The sequence below is a fragment of the Daldinia vernicosa genome, assembly GCF_022497035.1.
Source record: "Daldinia vernicosa strain CBS 139.73 unplaced genomic scaffold F5Y00scaffold_63, whole genome shotgun sequence".
Taxonomy (NCBI): Eukaryota; Fungi; Ascomycota; class Sordariomycetes; order Xylariales; family Hypoxylaceae; genus Daldinia; species Daldinia vernicosa.
The window spans coordinates 50,615-70,668 of NW_025953979.1; the positions used below are offsets into that span (position 1 = coordinate 50,615).

The 20,054-nt window shown below is 45.5% G+C and overlaps 5 protein-coding genes across 5 annotated transcripts; 2 read left to right on the plus strand and 3 right to left on the minus strand.

Moving 5' to 3' along the window:
- Positions 1-603: 603 nt before the first annotated feature.
- Positions 604-3,269, plus strand: F5Y00DRAFT_265976 (P-loop containing nucleoside triphosphate hydrolase protein; the record flags this gene model as incomplete). The annotated part of the gene is made up of 4 exons (XM_048011868.1): positions 604-2,059; positions 2,118-3,024; positions 3,080-3,178; positions 3,242-3,269. The coding sequence occupies 4 exons, from the start codon at positions 604-606 to the stop codon at positions 3,267-3,269; spliced, it is 2,490 nt and encodes an 829-aa protein (XP_047860940.1).
- Positions 3,270-3,451: 182 nt separating this feature from the next.
- F5Y00DRAFT_273393 (S-adenosyl-L-methionine-dependent methyltransferase) lies at positions 3,452-7,942 on the minus strand. The gene has a single exon (XM_048013167.1). The coding sequence runs from the start codon at positions 7,447-7,449 to the stop codon at positions 3,592-3,594; it is 3,858 nt and encodes a 1,285-aa protein (XP_047860941.1). The 5' UTR covers positions 7,450-7,942; the 3' UTR covers positions 3,452-3,591.
- An 894-nt stretch (positions 7,943-8,836) lies between these two features.
- F5Y00DRAFT_255585 (DNA-repair protein rad2) lies at positions 8,837-12,733 on the minus strand (the record flags this gene model as incomplete). The annotated part of the gene is made up of 10 exons (XM_048010304.1): positions 8,837-9,352; positions 9,413-9,974; positions 10,804-11,007; positions 11,064-11,161; positions 11,219-11,273; positions 11,326-11,560; positions 11,624-12,217; positions 12,313-12,410; positions 12,468-12,489; positions 12,604-12,733. 10 exons carry the CDS (start codon positions 12,731-12,733, stop codon positions 8,837-8,839), a joined length of 2,514 nt encoding a protein of 837 aa, XP_047860942.1.
- A 2,057-nt stretch (positions 12,734-14,790) lies between these two features.
- Positions 14,791-15,591, minus strand: F5Y00DRAFT_255587 (L-xylulose reductase; the record flags this gene model as incomplete). The annotated part of the gene is made up of 1 exon (XM_048010305.1): positions 14,791-15,591. One exon carries the CDS (start codon positions 15,589-15,591, stop codon positions 14,791-14,793), a length of 801 nt encoding a protein of 266 aa, XP_047860943.1.
- A 2,435-nt stretch (positions 15,592-18,026) lies between these two features.
- F5Y00DRAFT_273395 (uncharacterized protein) lies at positions 18,027-18,628 on the plus strand (the record flags this gene model as incomplete). The annotated part of the gene is made up of 2 exons (XM_048013168.1): positions 18,027-18,186; positions 18,264-18,628. The coding sequence occupies 2 exons, from the start codon at positions 18,027-18,029 to the stop codon at positions 18,626-18,628; spliced, it is 525 nt and encodes a 174-aa protein (XP_047860944.1).
- Positions 18,629-20,054: the final 1,426 nt, after the last annotated feature.

Sequence of the window (20,054 nt, forward strand, 5' to 3'; positions counted from 1 at the left end):
GCTTAGTACCAGGCCGTATAGGAGTATTTAATTGGATGCTACTTAAGATAAAAGCTATCAAAAGCTAGGAGGTAGGCATCCAATAGGACGGTGTCTACGGCTAGGATAGACCTCACACCCCTGAAGGTGTGACACATAACGGCTTATAAACGAACCAACGGCGCCTCAGTAGGCAACCCCTAAACACCAATTTTGCACCGAACACGAGCTCGCCCGGATGAGCCAACGGGAGCGGCTGGAATATCATCATATATGCCTTGCAAGGTTAAATTTACAAGATTTGAAAAGATCAATACAGTATGTATATAGACAGATACCTTGTATATTAGTTTTTAGATAGCTCTGCACGCCGCATAGGCTGGTCCTTCCCCCTCGCCCCGGCGTTAAATATACCAACCAACAAACCAACCAAACCAACCAAACCCACCGTTGGTGATAGGGTAACCGCGGCAGGCTGTGAGGACCGCAAAAATGGAATTTCTTACAGCATATATGCCATCCTCGTCGGAGATTGAATGACTGGCAGCATACAACTATCTCCTTGCTAACTACATACCTACTTGCCTTAAACCAAACAGTACCAACTTGGGGAATAATGCTAGGATGAAATCACTAACATCTATATCAGCCAGTCTTCCATGGGCTCGAGTTCCTGAGATAAATCTCAATACTCCAAGTTGGTTCTTGGCATCCAATGTCAAAACAACTGAAAGCCTGTCTTCGAAAGACTCAGAAGTTGAATTGTCAACAGTCATTCGCGATGGCCAAAACGACGAGCAAAGTCAATTGAAACTCAGTGCTAGCCATAGTACAACCAGAGATATAAACTGGCCTTCCACCATAATTGACCGGTCTAAACTGGTAGAAGAAAAAAACGAAATAGGGAGTGAATACAGATTTGAAATTTACCAGGACATTTATTCAGAACTCGTGGACATGACCAGACAAGCTCTTCGTGTTAATGACCAATTTGAAGATGACTCCCAACATCCTACAATTCTTTTACGAACCCCAATTCGTGGGTCTATGTCCTACATGCAATCTATCGTTGAACGCCTTGCGGGGGACGTTGGAGCAGAGCTTATATCATTCACTTCGGAAGATATCACCGACATCTCGCTTGATTTCGCTTTTCAAGACCACATGGGCCATATAAAGGATCTACCTCTCCGCGAGCTTTCGCAACACTATTTTGGCTTTGCCCCGAGTCTCAAAGGCACAGCTGATGTGGCTCGGGTCGAGAAAGCAACATCCGCAATCATCGACTCTGCAAAAGCAAAGAGAAGAACAATGGGGACAGTGAACAGAATGTCCCACAACCATATTCCCGCCCCAGCTACTCTAATACATATTAACGATGCGGAACAATTTTTAGGTCTTCCAGGGGGAACCAAAATCCTAAAATCGTTCAGAACCCAAATTCAAGAGCGACGGAAAAGAAATGAAAACATCATTCTAGTTGTCACAGTACATTCCTACGAGTCGTTAAGGGGTTGTTATAATTTCAACCGGAGAACTAATCAGATGACCATCTACCGCAAAGTCTTGGTCGATCAATCTTCGACCATTGATATTATACCGGCCAGCAAGAAACTCACACTCAAGCGGCATCAGTCTTGCTGCATTATAGAAGCAAATATTCGACATCTAAAGCGCGCTCTGCGAAAAAGACTGCCGAATTTACACGAGCATGATAGTTTAACCCCTAGGCCATATTGGGAAACACCGGATATGGCCCCAATGCATATGGTACTGAGTAAATCCCTAATACCGGAGCCCGTCCTTGAACGAGCTGCGGGACAGATTGCTTGGCGAGCAAGAGACGGCTCACCGCCGAAACTCGACGATATATATCAAGTCACGAAAAGGCTCTTGAGTAATCAAGAGTTAACGAAGGAATGGGGAAAGATTCAGGAGAATACTGTGAAAATGAACTTCGTAGAAACCAAAATGGAATACAGAGAAGCTGAAATGGGAAACGAAGAAATCGGAATGGAGACCGATGAAACCGAAGAAACCGAAATGGAAAAGGAATTGCGAAATTGTCTCGTTAACCCAGGTAAGTGAACGTGCCCCCACGAAGCTCAATGAAGACTTCCCAGCAGCTGATCTTATAGAAAACATCCGAGTAAGGTTCGAGGATGTTGTCGTTGATGACGAGGTGAAAAGAATAATGAAACAATTGTTGTCATTATCCAACTTTCGTGCTAAGGGTATCTCCGAATCACTTTTCGAAAGGATGAGGATCACCGGCGCACTACTCTATGGCCCACCTGGAACTGGTAAAACACATCTGACCCGTGCCCTTGCCAAAGAAATGGGCATGCAGATGATGGCAATAACAGCTGCTACAATCCAGTCAAAGTGGGTTGGGGAGACCGAAAAATACATCAGAGCAGCATTCTCCCTCTGTTCCAAGTTGGCGCCTTGTATCCTATTTATCGACGAGGCAGATGCAATATTCTCCAAGAGATCCTCTAATGATGCACAATATGAAAGGTCCTCCATTAACCAATTTTTACAGGAGATGGATGGACTTGCTACGGACAAGAGCAGCCCATTCGTTCTAGTTGCAACCAATAGACCTATGGATCTTGACGAAGCATTCCTCAGGAGACTTCCCCAGAGGATCCAGTTCAAACTGCCGTCCGAAGATCAAAGAAGGCAAATCCTTCGTAACATCCTTAAGAATACGGAACTACACTTCGATATAGATATTGAAACCTTAACGAAAATGACGGCAGGATTTTCGGGCTCCGATCTGCAGTCGTTTTGCGTACAAGCCGCCATTATCTTCACGGCTGAAGAGAAAGAGAAAGATAACCAACTCAATACCGGGGCAGCAGAAGGTTCTCAGAGGCCAGGACTAGAAAGACGACACTTTCTAGAGGCCTTAAAAAGAACCCACAGGACCGTTTCCGAGCAAAGCGAAATCGACAATGACGAGTTTACGTATTCTTTCAGTCCGAAATATGCATTGGATAGCGAAGAACCGATATCCTACCCGTCGATATACGAAAACTCGTAAAGTCTTACTTTGCTGATCAAAAGTCCGGCAAAATAGTTAACTATAGTGTAGGGAGCCAGCATCATCGGATAAGGAATATACCTGCGACTGCAATGGTTGCTTTGAAAAGTTCGCAAATATACACGAAGCAGAGTATCACGGGCACAAAACGTAAGATCAACTATTCATATGCTTTTTTTTTCTTGTCTAATGGAGCTAACACGTGTATAATAGTCAACATGTCAATTTTACAATCCAGTAGAATTGTTTCAACACCCTTAAGTTTGAATTTACATGATAGCTTGAAATAGGGATGCACCTCGAGATATCATAAAACAACGTGTCTTTGAAGTAATATGGCCGAGTTAGGACTTCCGAATGTGTAAATTGGGGATTGAAGTTAGGGTATTTTGTTCAATACTTTTCATATTAGATAAAATAGGGTATATGAGCTGTATAGTGTTTATTGACCTGGTATCACAACTGTATGGATGGGGAATTGGCCCTTCTTATATATATTCCACCCCCTTACCACTCATTTCAACATATCTCAAGCCTAATGACAATGAGCAAAGATACTAACATTATTCTAAATACTCAATTGCGAGAGATTTCTCCATCACCTCCCTATAGCCAGTGTATAGCCGCTGTCTCTTAGCCAGAACCTCAACAGGTAGCGACGGTCTCTTACGACTACTTCCTTCACTATCAGAGAATTCAACCGACCCCATCGTTATAGGAGTCAGCGGGAGAGAATTCTGAAGAGAAACAGACGTCTGAAGAAGATCCTCAGAGGGCATAGTGGAGCCTGGTGAGTCTATCTCGGCTTCCTTGATTTCCTCTAAACCGTTCTCGACTACGACGAAGTTGCCGGACGGTATATCCTGGGTCACAGACAGCGACCCCCCTGGAACCAAGCCCAGTCCAGTCTGCGGAACATGCGCCTCGTCGAAGAGGGTTCCGTACCAGGCCTCTCGGACGGCGAGGCCAAGAGCTACTGATACCTGCCGCGCGACGCTGTTGCCGACAATACGCCATTGAGTAACCGGCGGACCAACAATCAAGTCGTCGTCGGGAAATCCCTGCGCACGTCTGATTTCCAGAATGGTCAGCGGGCGGCTTTGTTCCCAGTGATTGATAGCGCCTATGCGAGCATCCGTCGGTGGACATCTCGTAGCGATAGTACCAAATAAGCCGTTTGGATGAATACGACCCCAGCCCCTGGACGGCCTCAGTACCCTGTCCGCAGGCATAGGAGGATATAGGTGATGGCGGTCCGACTCGCTCAGCACGGGAGGTATATCGGGTCGACCGTACCAAGCTTTGCTGAAGTTCATGCCCCACGGGTGGATAGGAATAAGGGATAGCTGTTTCCTCATAGGAGGTGTAAAGCCAATGGAAAGTCGATGATCTGGAAAGCCGACACAGAAATCCGGTTTTGCGTCCCGAATATCGGGCAAGTCTGCTATGGACTCCCTAGCACTCACGTATCTAAACGGGGTCGACAAGAGTACCCTCCTATCAAAGGGTCGCCCGCAAGACATTTCGCCAAGCTTCGTTAGACGCGTACCAGGCGGATGCGAATGCGACGGCGCCGGGACTTTAGGCATTCGGAAGCCAGGGGCGCTGAAGACGAGAAATACCCGACTGCGAGACTGCGGCGCACCAAACGACCACGCGTCTAGGAACATAACTTGAACCTGATAGCCCAAGCCGACGAGCGCGCAGACAAGTTGGGAGAAGACGCACGTATCACGGAAATTTCTCGAGTTTACCATCTGCGGTACGTTCTCCAGGATTCCGTAGTACGGGCGGTACAAGTCGACATACGATGCGAAAGACGCGACAAGCGACTGGTTCTTTCGCTGGTCATCCGTGGTCCTGTCGGGGGTTAATATAGAGAAGCCCGGGCAAGGCGACCCGGCTGAAAGGAACTGGACGTCTCCAGGTTGGGGCACTTTGCTATTGTTACCCTGCATAGCTTGAAGTAAAAGGTCATCAACAGACCCCAAGAAGGGGGTGCACGTGTCTGTCTTGCAATTCGCCATATATGTATGGATAGCCTCGTGCCAGATGTCGTTAACCCAGCGCATCTCAATAGCGCCGCCGTCTTCCAGGCCGCGCCCGAAATTCCCGCCGCCGCAGAACAGATCAAGCCCTTGGAGTTTCTGTGATCTATGCCCTTCAGAGGGGTCGAACCCTAGCCGTAGACCGTGCACCAGGTTCATATCGAGGGGAACATAGGCCGATTGGCCCTCTTCGGTCTCGACTTCTTGGTGTGTTATAAAGAAGAGGTTGCCGGTTCCATTGAAATCATAGGGCCTAGGTATATTTTCCTCCGGCCGAAATGCTCTGACCAGACAATGTCGAAAGATCCTGCGAGAAGAAATCTCCACAAATTGGTTTGTGTAGACGAGTTCATTAGGGGGCGAGTTGGAAGCTATTTTATCAACATCTCTCCTCCGTAAAAGCTTCCTTAATCTAACGTAATGCTTATTGCCCTCGTCGAAGAATCCTTCCACGATGAATGTCTCTAGCTGCAACGCTTTCGGGTCAGTTTCAACGAGGACTGCATCTCCGACGTTGTAAGATGTCTTCTTATGAAACCTGTCCTCCTCACACGTAAGGTGTTCTCTCTTCAGAGTAGTCCACCGGCAATCATCAGAGAGATAGGTTTGACGAACGAAGAACTCCGCCGTCGTGGAGGGATTCCCAAACCATTCGACGTCATGCGTGGAGAGAATCTGATCTGCTTGTACTCTTGCTGTACCATGATGGCAGGTGCAATTGTTCGACAAGAAGAGCTCATTATTCCAGGGATACTTCATGATGCCGCAGGGAGTGTCGATCGGTTGATACAACCATATGACATCGAAAGAACGCCTCCCTTTAGGCGATTTGTGGATTTTCTGCACCAGACCAAACCACAAATGCTCCCCCTCGCAATGTTTTGATTTTTGTTGTTTCCATTCTGTATCAGTGCTCTCGTCATCTGGCCTGGTAGAAATAACATCTCCCTCTATAATCGAAGCAATAGATGATTCATGATCATAGGCTTTCCGCTTGACCGCAGGTGGACACGTCTTCTCGTTTGGACGACTGGTCTGCACGAAGGCTGCTCGCTTTTTCTCGATCGAAATCGACGGGCTTACTTGTTTCAGAACGTTCCCAAATAGCATATGAGAAAAAAGATCATGGATATACGGTGTCACTATTGTCGGGGATACTGGGCCGTTTTTTCTCGGCTTTAAAGGTCCCCAGCGTACCATATTACTATCGTCGGATATTGCTTGACCTATCTTGAGATTCGGCTTATACCGGTTTAATGTTTTGATCTCATCCCAAAACCCATGCCACAAAACTGTTTTAGAATCTAAACCATGGGCTTCTTTCCAGATAAATTCCACATTGGCGATAATGGCTCCCCGGAAGTCGCTACTCCGGTTAGCGGAATGCCATCGTTTAAACGTTGCCGATTTCCCATGATTCCGTAGAGCCCATACGCTGAAGTTCGATTTGAAGTCATACAAAACAACCCTACGGCCGTTCTCCTTCGAGTAGTCGCAATAGTCAAGCACATGCTTGGTAAGGTCAACGATCCAGAGGAATGGCTCGTGGAACCTTATGTACTCGCTTGACGGGGATCTCAACTTGTAATAAACTTCGTGGTTCCTCTTTTCATTAAGTTCCGACCGTATCCAGATTTGGTCGCCCACGGTATGTTCCTCGATCCCATAATTCCCAATTGGGAGTTGCTGGAAAGGTATCCTCTTAAGAAAAAAACGTTGTTCGCCACATCCAAGGACTCCATCGAAACAGAAATAATCAGAAAACTGGCGAGTAGCGAGATGTTGCAGTGACCTCAGCTCATAAGGGTAGAGCTCGGAGTTAAGGTATATGCAAAAATCATGCAGATCGAACTCGACGTAGTCGTCAAGAGACTGTTGAGATTTTATAGTTTCAGATAGTATCGACAATGCTTCTGCTTCATCAACCTGGGTGGTAGGTGGAATGAAACCTTGGAAGAGAGATTTTGGTTGAGTCAGGGTTGACTGAGGAATTTCTATAGTAATGGGTCTCTCTTTGGGCGTATTTGTAATCGGTAATTCCGGAGCCGTTTCCCAGCCTTCGTAAGGATTTGCCTCCAGTTCGCTAGAGGATGTATCTAACCTCGTAGCACCAGCATGCAATTGTTGGCATGAAAAGGTATTATCGACTCTATCTGATCCGAATCCATGATTGTGCGTGTTAGACGGGTCGTCTCTCAAGTCATTTGTGTCGTCCTCCTCGATGCTTGAGATAACCGCATGGTATGAAGGTGGAGTCTGGGGCTCAAATAGTATTTTATCACGACTTGAGCTAGGTGTTGAAATTAAATCAACGGGCTGGTCAGGAACTGCGGAGCACTGCCATCTGAAAAGGTCCTGCTCGTGTATATCCATTCTTGTCCTAACCCGTAGAGTCCGCACCCTACCAGCGCAATGCGTAACCTTAAGTATCGAACGGAATCCATTTACAATGTCATTATACCGGGTGACGGTGTAAATGAAATTGTACCGAAGGGAAAGGAGTGGACGAAGGTATTAGTGCCGGAAGTGGGGGATAGGTCTGCATGTAATTCTGCTGAATAGGAATAATTAGCAGAATGGTTAAACATTACAGTAGCCGCTATACATGTCTAATACATAGTATATGGTAGATTTTCTGATAAGTTTGCCAGTACGGGAAGTTACAAAGGCCTAATGATAGAGCCTAGCAACAACTACCGTAAGTTGGACCTGTGGAAATAAGACTATGTAAAACGAGCCGCAAAGTACAGGAACCAAGGAAGGGGGCTAAGATAGTATTGAACATCGCGCTAACTAGGAGTATCACACTGGAATGAGGCCATCTCAGACATCTTTGCCGTTTGCGAAACAGCCGCGTATGGACACGATGAAGAAATGAACGTGCACCAGAATAAGTAAATTAGAAGGATTAGCCAATTAAATCCAACGCTTCTTCATAAGTGGGCCAGCATGTTGTTAGCTTTGCTGTTTGCGTCAAGCCACATTGAAAGTGTCGTTTACATGGTCAAATTAATTCACTTTCATAAACTGATTGATTTATGTAATCTATAAATATTTCTTTTTTTTTATATTCTTACAAAATACTTCGCTATATTATAACCTTGTCTTCAAATGTAGTCCTTTTCAGGGATATTATTGTTAGGGAGTAATAGGTAATCACGGCAAGACTTATGGGCGCCTGGGCCACCCGATCAACCCCGGCGTACTATGTAATTCCATTCATGTCCATTGTAACCAAGGGTGCCTTCACTCTATATGAAAGCTTTCTTCACCTTCTAGTCGTAGTTGCGAGCACTGATCTAGGAAAGACTTGACGGATGGCGCAAGGGTTATGTCATAAGAATCCGAGTACCAGCAAGTCAACTCAGGTAATACCGGTCAGATCCCGATGTTCCACTTTTACTTCCGGACCCGACCGGAATCCACATAGGTTAGCGATCCACAACAGATTCGTCCGATTACCGTAATCGTAAAGACAACAGAGCCAATTGAGAGCAATGATCATTTCATTTAGCTTCATTGAAATACTATTAGTACTTAACATTCCTCATTAGCAAGTCCTAGAAGCACCAGTATTTTTATAGCTATTGGTATCAACTCTCGCCCGCTCATTACCGTAAACTCCGGTTTTTGCAAAGCCTGCAAAGCCAACGACGCCAGTTTTGAAGCACAATCCCCACCCAGATGATAAACACAAATTACTCGATTGAACCAGCTCCGAAGATAGTGCGTTTACTATAGTCCCAATGTGACTAAATCACTAAGCACCTCCGCGAGGCTTCGCCTTAGCTTTAGCCTTCTCTTTCTTTTCTTCCTTCAGCTTCTTCTTTTTAGCTTCGTTCTGCTCCTCGAGTTTTCGCTTGTGCACGGCCTTTTCCTCATCTGTTTTGGGGATTACCTTGAAAAAGCCCTCTAGGCGAGCCTGTTGCGAACTCTTGGTAGCTTTTTCTAATCGTGCGCCGCCTGCGCGGACTCTGTCTTCGTTAAAACCCTTGTCGGTCACCAGAAACTTGACCAATCCTTCAATATCCGGCTTATCCCATTTGAAGTCGCAAAGGGGGTCATCTGCCTTGCGAACGTCTGGCTCAAAGAACAAAGCTCGCGCATCCTCAAAGGGCCAATCTTCAGGTAGTGTATACTTGGAGTCACTCTTGATATATTCAACCACTTTCTCGAGTGTACCGTACTGGCGTATCAGCTTCAAAGCAGTGCTAGGTCCAACCTTGGGAATAGGATCGAGATAGTCACAGCCAAGTAAAATGCAGAGATCGACGAACTGTTTAGATTAGTACTTTGCATGACGTGTAGATGTGATCCGAGGAAAGGTTTGACTGACTTGTTTGCGATCCATATTCAATCCCTCGAGGACCTTATCAACGTGAATTTCCTGGATCGGCTCTTTTCTCGTTTCACTGAAGGTTAAGTGACGTAGCAAGACTGGGCTATCAAAGCATAGCGTATCCATATCCTCGCTGGCTGCTGCATAAACCTTCCCAGCTCTAGCAAGGGCGGCGCACTGTGCTTCGGCTTCGGTTGGCGCAATAATGTAGGGTATACCCATGAACTTCAACAACTGCTGGCACTCGGCATTGTGCTCCTTGGTGACTTTGACTGTTCGGCGAGAAAACTTTTCCACATCTTCGGCTGTACCAGTTTCCTTGGCCTCTTCGAGCCCCTCTTTAGCCTCGGCCTTACGCTGGAAACGGCGAGCAAGTTCACCCGATTTTAGTTTGGGGGGTGCGCCATCGAATACATAGAGAGGTTTGATGCCGTTATCGACCATTCGTAGAGTTCGATAGAACATGCCCATGAGGTGGGAGGTGGTATCGCCCGACTCGTTTGTTAGCTGCTGGCCGTCGGAGCGGACTGCGATCAGGAAGCTGTATATGCTCATAGAACTAGTTGTGAATTAGTTTCCGCTTCCCGTATTAGATGAAAATGAAGTGACGCATACGCATCCTGTCATCTTAAGATTAGCATGCAAATAGCTAGACACTTGGTCTTGAGAAGCACTCACTATAGCAACTTTGCGACCGAATTGACTTTTGATGTCACCCTCTTTAATGGCGGCAGGAGCCTCATCTTTGATGATGGGGAATAGGCCTTTAATACCCATGGTGAAGGTATTTCAGAAGCAGCCCAGTGTGAATAGTAGTAAGTACAATTGGAAATTAAGAAGAAACGAAGGTATATAGGTAGAGATCTTGTTATACGTGGAAGAAGATGAAGTGGTGAGAAAGATTGGAGTGGGTGATGTCACGAGAAATGCGAAACTGACGCGCCCTAAAGCAATTAACTGAAGCTTGACGCGCCTTCTAATCGCGAAAAGTGGGGTAGCTCTTAAAACCAGAGTACCTAAGGCGGTCGGTGCCTGCCTCTTATACCTATTTGTAGCAAATTTTGTACTTGTATATTCCGTACATGCACATTAGGTACATGTACCTAAAGTTTAAATTGAACTGTTTAATACACTAGAGTTTGAGTTGTTTCCATAGTTTGTATGCTTCTCGCAAGTATTTGCATTAACCAGCGCTCATCTTCGAATGTGGGGCCAGCAATAGGATGCATTCTACCTAACGAAGTACATATGAACATTAACTATACCTATTTTAAGCATCTCAAGAATCAAGTGATAACTCCAAAGCCACTTATAAGAATATTTCTCAATTTCGAATCCAACTACTCAGATTATATTTTCATCTATGTAAATTATCTCAAATAGTATACTTATATCTCGGACTTTCATCACCTAGTTCTGCGAGTTCATCTTCAGATAAGTTCTCATGTGCCGCCGTAAGAGGTCCCTCGCCACGCTTCTTGTTCTCTCTAGCGAACCAATACCACAAGAACCCGTAAAGGCAAGCGGCCATTCCTACTAAAGATAAAGAGACGGCATTGCCCACGATGTAGCGCGGTCCATCGGCACTAGGACTAGAGAATTGTTAAGCACTGAGTAACGTTAATATGCTGAATGTAATTAGACTTACTAGATGAATGATGACATGATGCCAGCAGCATTACCCCAGGTGAGTTGCATGCCATTGGCTGTTGTGCGCTTGCCATATCGCGGCGTATTGCTTGGTAGCTAGATTCAAGTTGTTAGCAACCTGAAATATAAGCCGAATCAAAACTGAGAACTAACCCAAGCCAGTGGTAAGCCAACGGTAACATAAAGTCCAGTGGCAACTAGGAAACAGCTTGAATATTGTTAGTTATATCACCAAGAGCTGAATCGATAGCCAGACATACCCAAAATAATGTACGCCAGCTGATGAGTCTGAAAGCAGTACACCATATCCAACCACACTAACAGCACCAAAAGCCACAGTGAAGAGGCCGCGCATCTGCATTCGATCCGACAAAATTGCGATTCCCATATAAGTCACAGCGCCAACGAAATAACACGGAATGGTGAGCAACTGAATCTCCGCGGTCGACCACTGTCCTAAACCTCGGATAATCGTTGGCAAGAACGTAGAGTAGCCTAGATTAAAAGTGTTAGGTTGATTTTCCTAAAATTGATTAATTCCAGGACTATGCATCTTACCGTATAACAAAGTGTCTACGCCAAACTGCGCAACGCAGAACATCCAAACCTTCCAGTCCTTAAACGCAGCCAACATGTCGTTCTTACTAAACTTTTGTGCGCTTTTGGTGAACCCGTAGTGGCGAAGGTGCCGCTCGTTGGCTAGTTTCTTCTCCTCGGGGGTCAAGAAGTAGGCATGGTCGATATCGTTGGGGAGGAAGAAGAAGGCAACGACGCCTAAGACGATGCTCGGGAGGCCCTCGATGATAAAGATCCATCTCCACCCGCTGTACCCAGAAATTCCATCCATCTGGCCAATGCCATAAGCTAACAATCCGCCCAGAGCACCCGCAATAGCGGCGCTGACGAAGAGGTAGCCGACACGAAGAGCGAGCTCTTGTTTCGTGTAGAAGAAGGTCAGATAAACATTTAAACCCGGGAAGAGCCCAGCCTCGACAACACCGAGAATCACACGCACGGCAATAAGTGCGCCATAGCTGTGAACAAACCCCGTACACGTCGCAATAATTCCCCAGCCGAAAGCGATGAAGGCGATATATCGAGAAGGCGTCAAGGGTTTTAGTACCAAATTTGAAGGCACTTCAAAGAAGAGATCTACGAGCCTTGAAAAGTTAGAGCTGAACGAACTAATAAGAGCCCTCCACATCTCAAGATGCTATAGCTTTCGCTTTAAAGAAGGGATGACTAACACGTGACGAAGAAGATAGAGACAGCTACTTGGAACTGATTCCCTACCAACCCAAGATCTTCCTCCATACGGTAAAGACGTGCATTACCGATGTTTACACTAGAGCTAGTTAAAACCCAATCCCGAAGTTAGATGAATGATTGGCGGAGTATATACCGGTCCAAGAAACTAAATGTATCTACACAATTTGACATTAGTTAACTATTAATTTCACAATAACTAGCAAATAACAATACCCCAGAGAGACTTAAGGACAGAAGGTTTAAAAAAGAGCATTAGTTATACTACTTACAAAGGAGCATAACAAGAGGTATTATGTATAAATCAAGCTTGCGCATAAGTCTCTTCTCATCTACGCCGAAATTCGGATCCGTCGCGGCCTCGGCCACGCCGTCTTGCGCCTTAATATTCGAGTCGGACATGTTCGGAATGTCGTCTGCCATCGAGCAATAAAAAACGGCGATTTCGGTAGGGTCGTAAACTTAGGGCTGAAATAATAATAATACCCAGCCGGTCCGGTCCAGAGGAAAGCCGGACGAATTGATCGAGTCTCGAGGGGAGGTATATCGGATCGGACTTGTGGCGATAGCTTTAAAACCAAAAAAAAACCCGTTCAGCTCCACCGGAATCGCTTCTTGCGGACTAGGAGTTAGTCTTGTTTTACGTCAGTCTCGTCTAATCCACAGCGTCTGAGCTAGAGATAAGCTATCTCCTCGTTATCTCATGCTACTCGCGAGTATTTGACGGCGAGAGTCTACACTGCTCAAAAAGCTATGGAGGTATCGTATCCCATAACGTGTGATAGAGTAGAGTAACAAGAAAAGGAAGTAGTATGGAATACATACATACCCAGGTAAGTATATAACTATCTAGAATTAAAAGAAAATGCTACTCTTTCCCATTCTTGAGCTTCCCGGACCCTTGATTCGGGCCTATCACTTTGCATACTCCCCAGCAAGCTGAACTGCATCGCGACCCCAGCCTGCTGATAACTTACGACCCGGAATTATTAAGCAGGTAAGCAGGCGAAACTGCACATGGTGTCGGAGAACCAGGTGTAAGATAATATTGGAAATGAAGGTTCCATCAAAGGACCAGCTCTCACGTGAACCCAGGGTTCCCATTAGACCACCCGTGAACCATAACCGTCAATGGGATGCGGATGCAACCAATTGATGGCAAACGGAGCCTTCTACATATACCTATAGTAACGACAAGATACATATGTCGACGCGTGGATTATGACACAAGTGGTAGCCCGGACCAGCGGGAAGAGCCGACAGGATTTTAGGCCCACGCAAAAGCACCTGTATCTCGCCAAGACGACCTGAAGGATCGGATAAGATACATAAACGTCAGGAGTGGGGGTTGTACTTCTACATACGAAAGAGGTCCAAGCAGCCAAGTAAAGCTCGGTATCTTTCACCGAAACAAAAAGTAAAGCGTGTAGTGTAAATCAGATATCATTTCTTGGCTACGTAGGCCGATCCCCACGATGACGAAAGTTACCTAACCCCCCCCCAAGTATGAGTTGTAGAATGCAGTGTCTACCTACCTCCTAAGCTACCTACGTATTTGAGCCCCTCGAGAAACTTTGAACCTGCAGGAAAAAAAGACAAGCTCTCTCCAATATTAAGATGGGGGGGCAAGGGGGTGTGGCATCGATTTTACCAGGGGTGTCCCAATCACCGATATTCTCGGCGATAACGCCGTGTAACTAATTTAAATAGATGCTAAGTCCGTAAGCCTTCCATAGGGCTAGCACCCCTTACGTATATTAACTAACGTTCATTCGAATACATAGTGTAAGTGTCACAAAGGTCTGACTGGGGCATCTTATTAGTATATAATTCCTGTTTCATCTCGGTGACGATACGAAAAGGACGAAGCAGACCCGCCGGATCTATCAAGGCGTTTGGGTCGCGTACTCGAAGAATATGACGGTCTATGACGGTTCGGGACCGTGATCTGCCTCCCACGCTCGCCGAGGCTGAAGAGGTATGGGTATATTGATGCTTCGTTGTGCCGTGTGATCTGTCTATTTCATTGATACTTTTGACCGAGTCGAAATTCCCGGCAGTGCGTACTGGGCTCCTCGGACAGGTCGGAAAACGGAAGCCCCTCGGCAGCATATCCCTTGTCCTAGGTGCCTCGTCCAGAACCTTAGCAGCGCCAGCCTAACCGGTCTCAACTCACCAACCCGCCAGTGGCGGTTCTTAGGCGCAACTATTGCACCTCAAAAGTATAAAAAAGGGATGTCCTTCACCTACGTCTACGTAAAATACCAGAGAAAATATTCCCAAGGTTATAAAGATATACAATTATCAGGGCAATTGAAGAGCATCACAGAATTAATATCTGTTATTTTTCTATCTTCTATAAAAGGTAATAAATGATATGATTGATCGACTCCGGACGCCTCGTCTACCTCGTCTATGCCCAAGGTATCAATCTATCTAGGAATATGACACTCTCACATCTATCTGCAAGTGTATCCGCCATCAATAACAATATCAGCGCCGGTCGTGTACGTGCTGGCGTCGCTAATCAAGTACACATAGGCCGCCTTCAACTCCTTCGCCAGGCCAGGACGGCCCATAGGTACCATGGAGTACCATAAGTCCTGCGTCTTCTTCTCGATGAAGTCCGACAGGCCGGTATCGATGTATCCGGGCGAGATGGAGTTGACCCGAGCGAAGTCGCGCCATTCGTTAGCCAGGGATCGGGCCATATGGATGCAGCCGGCCTTGGCGACGTTGTAGGAGGTCTGCTCCTGCGGGAAGTTGGCAATGTGGCCGGACATGGAGGCGGTGATGATGAATGAGCCGTGGCCCTGCTTCTTGAAGTGGGGACCGACGGCCTTGGCGCAGTATGCGGTGCCGTTCAGGTCGATCTGAATGACCTTGTCCCAATCCTCTCTCGAAGCATCAATGACGCCGCCATCAGCAGTAGCCCCAGCATTGGCGATAAAGCCGTCGATGTGGCCGAAGTCCTTCACGACGTCGCGGACGAGCTGCTCGCAGTTGGCGAACTCAGATATGTCGCACTTGTAAGCCTTGACTTTGACGCCATAGGCCTTAGTTAACTCCTCCACGTTCTTGTCGGCACCCTCTTTTCGCGAGGAGTATGTGATAGCAAGTTCAGCACCCATCTCAGCGCAGCCACGAGCGGCCTCGATGCCCATTCCCCGAGGACCAGAGGCACCGGTGATAACGATGACCTTGCCCTTGAGGTTGAAAAGGTCGATTAAGCTGTCCGACTTGGGGATTGGCTGAGGCATGTTTATGGTGTAATATGTTGGATGTTTGAACGGGGTGCTGGTATATCGGAATAGTGTAAGTGTGTAAGAGTATAGAGGGCCGGGAAGCTCTGAATAATAGTATGGGGTTAAAGGAGAAGTAGAAACGCTATCAGGGTTATCCCGACTCTTATATATTCTTAAACAAGACTACGTCTGGTAGGAACAAGGCGGGTATAGGTGGATATAAGTGGATATGGCATACAAGTAACAAAAAGTCAAGACCGTCAGAAATGTTAGATGATGTCATAGGCACATTCACACGCAGATGTGATAAACCTAGGTGAGCCACTTAGATTTAAGACAGCGAGTATACTTTTCCCACTTTCAATGCAATACTCAGCGTAATGCATATGCTACTCTCACTAGACAGGGGATAAAGTGGTGTGAGTAAGAATAAAGTAAGTAAAAAGCATCAGTTCGGGCCTTGTGTCTCCCGAGTTGTACAAGTTTTACGGGCTATTGCCGCGGTTGGAAGCTTGGAGGACTCGGATGTCCTTTCCTGTATATTTGGATGTGTAATCCGTAAGTCAGTTACTAATGTTCTTGCCTTTCCCGGTAGGCGCGGCTTCTGATCATGACATTAATTGAATCTTTAGACTTTAAGAATGTAACCTTTTAAGAATGTAACCCCCAAGTCTACCTAAGGTATTGTACCTACCTCGGCACGACCACGGTGTCTGATTAGTCGACGCACGCGAACAGAACTTATGTAAACCCCACAAGGAGGGGCCGATGCCGATTCCATATCCATTCTCCCCTTGTCCCCCACGTCCCCGGATATACTTAACCCCAAGTTGTCGTAACGGTGCCGGTCCAAGAATGCCTGCACGTTAATTATTAATTATCGCAACTCCGAAGTTTGACGTCCTCCGATCAGCCAAGGGAGTTTGACTACAGGGTCCTTTTTAATCCATTTCGGCACTAATACACAATTCCGTGATATACCTGTTGCCAATATGCTCGTCACAAAAAACGCAGGCATATCTGGATCGAGGGAATAGCAACCAGTGCTCAAACCACTCATCACAGCTAAGACGGGACAGTTGCGGACTGGGTAGAAGGTCAACTAGGCAAGGCAAAATATGATCTATTCATACATCATATTCAAAAGTTCCGCAATATTATGGAAGTACTCAGGGAAGCTTAAGCAGCTCAAATACTCGGCTGGGAAAATTGTTGGACGTAATAGGTGTTTAAACAGAATGTGAGTAGCAGGTACTAACCAATATTTGGGATATATGCAATTTCTGGGTAAACGCAGATCCATTCTTCAAGGCAATTATGTCGGCATGGAATGAGTGTTGCAAAAAGGCGTATAGAATTACTAGGCTTATTGGGATACAAGAGTATGCATTTGGTGCTGCCGCCACCCGGCAGCGGAGCAGTAAGGTGAAGGACGAGGCAGTTGGATGGTGTCTCGATGGGTGTCGCGTCACCCCGCCTGAGGACTTGAGGCGAGAAACGCTGCGACGGGTCGTTTGGCCTCTCGAGATATGTCACAAGTATCTTTTCGAGAGGCTGTAAGTAAGAGAGGAGAAGCGTAACCTTCTATATGGCTACGAAGAACGGCACAGGAGAAATCTGCCTTAGTTCATATCAAAGCCTTGGGTACTATCTAGGAGGTACCTAAGGCATACAGAACGTTAGCTCTCGGTCAGTACGGGGTCACATTAAAATACTGGGCAGTTTTCGATAAATTTATTCAAGGAGGCTTCGTCCTATCTATTATATCATGTAGATCACACGCCAGCTCCGGAACATAAAGTGGAAAAAGGTTATTTGCAACCTAGGAGTATCATACAGGTGTTCTAACAGTGCTATCTGATTTTCAAGCTTAGTACAATATAATCAAAACAGTACAATTGTGATTTATACCTCCGTAGTACATACGTGGATAACAATAAATCGGGATGGTTTGTGTAACGACATTTAAGCCAGTATGAAGAAGCTAGATAATTTGGAAGGCTACCCTGGATAATATGTGAATGTGAGCGAATGTGCGCTAAGTACAAATTTAATCGGCGCAGCTCGGAATATATGCTAATAATTCATACATTCATAAGAATAATCATCCTGACTTTCTTCCTAAATGCATTCATTTGTGCACATTCGGGTGATATCAAAATCCCGTCCCGCACTACAATGTACATCGGGTTTAAATGTTGTTGTCCTAGGTCTAACATAACACAGCCCTGTTTCTCTACTCGTTTTTCATTGCCAACTCACCCTCTATTAAGTACAAAACACTTGCCATACTTTCAAAGTATATTAATAGTCTTCATTATCCCCCTAACTAAGTTGCTCTCACACCCAACTGAGCCGGGAATGTGGACGTTTGCCGAGTTCTCATATCGATAATTTCCGAGGCCTCTTCAACATCTCTCTAGCTCTCAGCCAGGCAACAGCAGATCAAAATGGATTCTAATTACGAAATGCCTACCCCCTATTTCATCCATTCGCTCTCTGACGAATCCCAACCTAAAACGAATGAGAAAGCATATACCTGGTTTCCTACGATGGACTTTCGCAGCGTATGGTCTTTGGATCACTGTGACTTGGTTGCTTTCAATGCCTGTATGTGTTAGCTACCTTGGCTGCTTGCTAGTTCTGAACCTGGGCCAAGAGCCCTACTCTAACACATATTTTCACAGTGCTTCTCTCTGGAGGAACATGGCAGACTACGCCGCGGCTAACTATAGCGACTAATTTATACCGCATCTTTGCAACGTGTGAACAATTATATCCCAAGTTCAAAGATGGTCCACTCAAGAAGAGCGAAGTGCGAGAGTTCTTCTCCCTTGTTTATGCCCATCTAAGCGACCACTGTCTCGCCCACGACCACTTGGAGGAAGACGGTCCCCGACGCACAGCCAACCTTGTGGAGTTCTTCATTCATGCGTCTAGGAACTACAATCCTAAAAAATATGTGATCGATTTAGATACGGTTCCGCTTAACGAGATAATACGCCGGTTTACTTTGACGTCGAGTTTTCCTGAACGTACATGGTTCTACTGACAGGCTCACACATCGCCACGGATCGATTAGGAAGGGTTTGAGAGTCTTATACACTAAATAGATTGTGATTACGGAAGACCGAGTATAAACAGATGACTGGATTCGTATTGAGTCAAGATCTTCTGTAATCCAGATGTTTCCCAAATGAAAAAGTTCGTATGCTCATAAATATTTTTAGGCTCTACAAGTAATTTCGTAAGTAACAAACTGGTGGTATAATTCTATCGAGAACTCCTCTACCTAATTCATGTTCTCGCAAAGGGAATGAAGTAATTATGGTAAGTGATAGTGGGCGTAAAATGAATTAATGGGTGAACTATGATGACGATAACTATAGTAGCAATGACTTGCTAGAAGTAAGAGAGGAAAGACAATCGTCACGAAACTGAAGATAGTGAAGTCGCACGAACTAATAACCATGGTTACCGTATCGTGAAATAGTATCCCAAGTATCTGAATTTACTAGCCAGGAGGAAAGAAAACAACAGCAATGTAAGGTTCGAGCCATACGGTTAAGAAGGAATATACAAAAAGGGGGCATCGGGTTATTATATCACGTGATACCTTTCAGCTCCTGGTGGACTTGCACCTTTACAACTTTATGTCGATCTATCCTGTTCTCTGTTACAAACTAAGCCTAAGGCATAAATAGGGGGCTTGATGCACGGATAGAGGGTTAATAATAGCCTAGGTCATGCGGGAAGGAGATCACGTGATACCCCTGAAACCCTACGCACCTCCTAGTATCTTAGATGCAAAGCGTCTAAGTATTTCAAGAGTTTCGTAGTACTAGTACTGACGATATAGTCTAGATACCTATATAAGGAAGCCTTTTACCTAGCTGACCTTAGAGTACCGCCAGTAGTTAATTTAAGTATCATAGAGAGAATAAAACCCCTTTAATAGAAACTCTCCTTTCTTGTATTCATGATCCTTAGCCGCTCGTGCAACGTGGCAATAGACTAAATCCTTAAATCTTTCGATATAGCCGCAGGTTCCTTTCGGAATATCCCTAGGAGGTAATTATATCATACCTACCTGAGTATGGAAGCCATGTCACCTTGATCCTGACTACATATGTACATTAAGTTACTTTTTAATACGCGCATCAATATTTCTCTATAGCCTACGTTTCATCACAAAAGTTAAAATATGTGAATTTCATTGGTGTATTTGATTTAAACACCAGTATAAGTTTCGAAGTTTGGCGATTGTTTACCTAGTAATTGACCAGATGTCATACTAATACTTTAGAATGCTACTCTATAAACCTTGGTAACTATTATCTCATTATTAAGCCGCTTATATTTGACGAATACAGTATCTTCGTGAAGCTACAACTCGAATAAGCGAATATACCTTGTAGTACTACACCTATACACCCCCAGCAGCTGCTTAAGCCCCTTTGCTAAAGTAGGCACTCATT